Source organism: Chanos chanos, chromosome 16 (genome assembly GCF_902362185.1).
Source record: "Chanos chanos chromosome 16, fChaCha1.1, whole genome shotgun sequence".
In the NCBI taxonomy this organism is placed as follows: domain Eukaryota; kingdom Metazoa; phylum Chordata; class Actinopteri; order Gonorynchiformes; family Chanidae; genus Chanos; species Chanos chanos.
Window position 1 is genome coordinate 17,184,114 of NC_044510.1, and position 5,000 is coordinate 17,189,113.

The 5,000-nt window shown below is 43.5% G+C and overlaps 1 protein-coding gene across 1 annotated transcript in view; it reads left to right on the forward strand.

Moving 5' to 3' along the window:
• The first annotated feature begins 1,411 nt into the window (after positions 1 to 1,411).
• The window catches only part of pmm1 (phosphomannomutase 1), a 13,988-nt gene continuing 10,399 nt past the window's right edge, over positions 1,412 to 5,000 (forward strand). The window contains exons 1-2 of the mRNA XM_030793685.1: positions 1,412 to 1,689; positions 3,680 to 3,797. Of these exons, the coding sequence (XP_030649545.1) occupies positions 1,606 to 1,689; positions 3,680 to 3,797 (202 nt within the window). The 5' untranslated portion in view covers positions 1,412 to 1,605. The remainder of the gene's footprint in view (positions 1,690 to 3,679; positions 3,798 to 5,000) is intronic.

The window sequence follows — 5,000 nt, forward strand, 5'->3', positions numbered from 1 at the left end:
TTCAAAATCTATGAAATATTATATGTATACTGTGTTATATGTATACTGTATTACATGTATACTGTGTTATATGTACACTGTATCATATGTATACTGTATTATATGTACACTGTATTATATGTTTACTGTGTGTGCCTTTCCTAATCATGTCCAGTGAGTTCAGTTGGACTCTAGGTGGACTCTAATCAAGTTGTGAGGGCATCTCAAGGACCTCTGACTGGAGTAGATGATGCTCCAGAGTTCAACTGCAAGTGTCATAACAAAGGGTCTGAATACTTATGCCAATGGGATATTTCAGTCTATTATTTTTAATAAATTAACAGAACACTCCAAAAACCTGCCATTGGTTTGTCATTGTGGAGTATTGTGTGTAGATTGATGAGAAAACAAATGAATTGAATCCATTTTAAGATGAGTCTGAAACATAACAAAATGTGGAAAACTTGAAAGGGTCTGAAAACTTTCCGTATGCACTGTAAGTGGAACCCCCTGTGTTCCATTATTCACTGATTCATGGAGATACTATGGCAAATCAATCTAATCCTGACATGGATGTTTTTCTTCCATGAGTAAATTATCTCTCAGATCTGTGTCTGTTTGTGTATGAAGGAAAAACAGAAGGACATTGGTGCTTTGTACACTAAATGACCATACATCAAGCCCATGTTCCGTGTACATTTTCATGTTCCTACTGCCTACCCCACAACCAAACTATGTCACCAGGCCTTGGTTATTCAGAATATCTTCATGTCCATTGGTAGTAGAGACCTCAAATAATGGCACAAAGTTACTAAAAGATTGTATGTGCAGAAAAAAATAATGATTTATATCATATTGGTGCAAAATGGGGGTTTGTAGTGCCCTTGATGTTACAGTGCAGGCTGTTAATGGTTCAGTCATACTGATGGCAGGTTTGTCATCCATCCTACAAAGTCTGGTAAAGCTAGCAAACAATATGTATCAAGATATTAATGAAAGGTCAGTGAAAGGTCCCATGCATCTAGTATAACAGGTATATGTGGCTCTGTGTGTGTGTGTGTGTGTGTCTCTCTCTCTCTGTCTTTCTTTCTCTTTCTCTCTCACTGCCTGTGTGTGTGTGTGTGTGTGTGTGTGTGTGTGTGTGTGTTGACTGCTGAGTTCAGAGTAGGTGAAAGGTCGTTAAGTTCTGACGCGGTGATGCAGTGGTATTACATGAGGTCTAAAAATTTAAATACGCGACAACGCCCCCTCAGCCATGTGGCCAGACCTGCGCTTCCTGATTGGTTGCCATACATTTCCTTCATCAGGGGTGTGTGTTGCAAGAGAAATTGCATGTGTTGACACTCATTCTTCGAGGACATCAATGAACCACGACGATACCGGTGTTAATACAGTTTAGCAGGTTTTACTTCACTAAGATAAAAACCAAGTCGGCATTTTTCTTTCGATTTTAAGGGGGGCGAGGGCGAGACGTCGGTATATATTGACTTTAATTTGAATCATTCAGCGCTTAGTTGTAAATCAGTTTTTTTAAGGGTTGTCATTTCTCTTCCTCAAAATATCGCAGTTTATTCTTTTTTTCTTGAATTCTTTTACTTGTTCGCTAGTTTTAGACAACGTGAGGAGATGGATGGAAAAAGTTGTCTTCCCGCGAACCGAAACATTTTGTGTTTATTTGATGTTGATGGAACATTAACACCGCCAAGGGAGGTGAGTTTGGTAATGGTCTGTTTTGCATCGTCTCGTTTATGACATGGTCATTACATAGACTAATGCGTTTATTGTGTGCAATGAGTTCTTGTTGAGCAATTGACTTTATAGTCTATTTAAGTGTTAGTACGTCCTGTCCGGCTGAGAGCATTAAGACTGTCTGTTCTAATATTGTTTACTATTTTGAGCACTAGACTTCCTGCCGTTGCAGTATCGTTGTTACGGCATCACTGCCATACTAACAACGTGTCCGTGTTTTCATGAGCTAACCGGTCAAATGTGGCTGGGGCTTTCACGTCGCTGAAGCGGGTTTGAATGCTTAAAACACTACTTAAAAACAACCTGGGAAAAAAAATTACCTGAGTTGTGTAGTCTATTGACCAGCATGCCCGTTAGATAATCGTTTCTTGACACGAGAGAGATGATCCGTGGTCGGTTTCGCACCGATGTCCCTGTATATAATCGTGAACATTCTCTTAACTTCACACGGTTTTCTTTGTCGTGTTAATGTTAGTCTTCTGTGATGCAGTTCTGGTTGAGATTACAGACTAGCCTGTTCTTTGTGAATGCCGCCGGCGTCTAAGCCACAGCTTTTTCCTTTTTTTATTTTGGAAGAACGTTTTGTCCTGTGTCGTAACGAGTGAGCGTGTGAATTCACACGTCCTCGGCTTTGTTTCCTGAACAAACTTACCACTAAACTTAAGAGCTGCCATGTGTTAACGGTCTTGCCAAGTTTCTTTAATATATTTGCAGCCCTTGTACCATTAAGACAACTCTTGATGTATCGCCAGCGTGTCTGAACTAGTCAGATGAATTTCAAGACGTGTAGTTCCTCACTGATGAAGGGGTTAACGCAAGATCTTTTTAGTGCCCTTTGTTTCAGATTCTGAATCTGCTACAAGCGCGTGAATGATGTCGTTACATGGTGTGGAAATGTTACTTGCACTCGGGGTAAAAAGGAGTGAGAACAAGAATAAGCGCACAGTCGCTTTTTCTTATAAAATCTGAAGAATTCTTTGAAGCAGTTCTTTAGCACTAGTGAACTACAGACAAGCTCCATTTGCCCAGAGATAGCCTTTACCTGAGGAGCTGCAGTCTGTTAGAAATCGATCGTCACGTAGTTTTTCTAATCGATATAGGTTTGACTAATCATTAGAGACACATCGCATGCGACCAGTTACGGCACGACCCTCACTTGTAACGTTCGATCGAAAACCGCATTCTTTTACTTCACTCCCGGGTTCCATCTGCACATTACACAGATTCCACATCGCCCGGTTTCTCTTCAGCTCCGCTTGGTCTTGACGAATAAGAAGAAAGACAAACTAAATTACCCAACATTAGGACCCGACACATCGTCTATTCAATACGTTGTATAAGACGGGTTACGTGATGCCTTGCGGGGGGATCTGTCACGAGAAGACATCGTCAAAAATCTCCACAGTCTTCACATATATTTTAGCACATACTTACGTAAAATGAGTAATTGAAACGGTTATTGAATTATTATCTAAGATCTAGTCGCGGTTGCCTTGAGTTTTAATACTGGTGTGAAGCTGTTGAGTATGGTTTGGCGTTACATGCAGTCTGATTGGCTGACTGTCCGATAAAACCCAGCGGGTAGCGTATGATGGGATATTCTGTATTTACGTAAGAAAACCAAGAGGTTTGTGACAGTGTGCAGGTCTGTGTTTCAGTGGCTACTCCGTCTCTGTTTCAGTAGCTACTCTGTCTCTGTTTCAGTAGCTAGTTGGCTTATAGGTCCAGAGGACAGAGCAGATGCATGGTTAGTGCTGAGGAAGGATGCGTACCTGTTGTGATGTAAGTGGTGTGTGTGTGTGTGTGTGTGGGCGTGCGTGTGTGTCTGTGTGTTATGTAAGCACTCCTGTTAGGCAAGCATGAATGAATTAGACCTCAGAGTCTGAGATAAATGAGGTTTACTGGTACATTAACCTGTTCCCATTCACACTCTGTGTGTGTGTGTCCTCAGAAAATCGACCCAAAGCTGGATGCCTTTTTCCAAACACTCCGTCAGAAGGTGAAGATCGGCGTGGTGGGGGGGTCCGACTACGCCAAAATCGCCGAGCAGCTTGGGGAAGGAGACGAGGGTGAGTTCTCGCTTATGTCTCGTCAAAATCTCACGTCTGAGATCTCAGGTCTGAGTGACAGGTGGGGGAAGAGAGGGGCGGGGCTAGTGGTGTAGTCCCTGGCGGGGACAGGAATGTCATGTGCACAAAGTCTCAAAAGGCAGACCCGTAAAAATACGCCCGTCTGTGAGTTGCTTAGGGGATTTACGAGCAGTTGTTATGCAGGTTTTTTCACATGAAATGTTTTAGTTTGAAATCCTGTAGAAGTGTACTCCAGTACAGAGAGGCCGGCGTCGAATCATTTTAACGTGGCTGAAAATGAGACAGGCTCAAACGTGCAGTCACACAACCAGCTGCAAAGTTCACCCCAAAACAGCCCCCCTCCCCCCCCCCCGTGAGCAAACACACCCTGTGTCTCTGCCATATCAGGTCAGCCACTCATATTACAGTCAGCGTGTCGACTTTTAGCGTAACATACAGTCGCTGTTGGACTGTGTTCACAAACCAGGGTTTGATTTCCATCTCTGTCAACTCTGACACACTGACCCACTGGAAGAGAGAGAGACAGAGAGAGAGAGAGAGAGAGTAAGCAATACTCTAGCCAAGTTCCCAAACAAAGCTGGAATGTGGACTGTCTTGTTTGACGTAGGCTGGCATGATAACAAAGCGATGCGCAGTTAGCACCTGCTTCTGCCTGTTAGCTGTCCACTCACTCACTTTTCGGTGTAGTCAAAAAGATGACAGTATTTAGGAGTGTCAGCTGGATCTTGAAAACATCTGTTACCACCGCAACGGTTTAACACGTGCACCTCACATGCCCCCTCTACTGCTAACGGTAGAGGTGGTGTGTTTACGCGTACTGTTTACATGTAAACGGGACTGAAAACATCGCTCTCAGAAATGAGTGGACATGTCAGGTGTTTTCCTGTTAACTGTGGATTACTGCAGTTTGGAGATGAGCAGTGCAGCCTAAACCCACCCCAGCCAAGCCTGACTCACACCTGCCTGACTGAGACTCAGACAACTCCGCCTGGGGCCGGGACCTCAGAGTGGCTTTTATTAAACCAGACTGCCCACGACAGCTCAGACTCACTCCATCTCTCAGCCCTCCCCCTCGGTGGAGTACAGTGAAAGTCAACCAGCTCTTACAGTTAAAGAGGGAAACCATGTGAGAGGGTGAAAGTCAACCAGCTCTTACAGTAATAGAGGGAGACCATGTGAAAC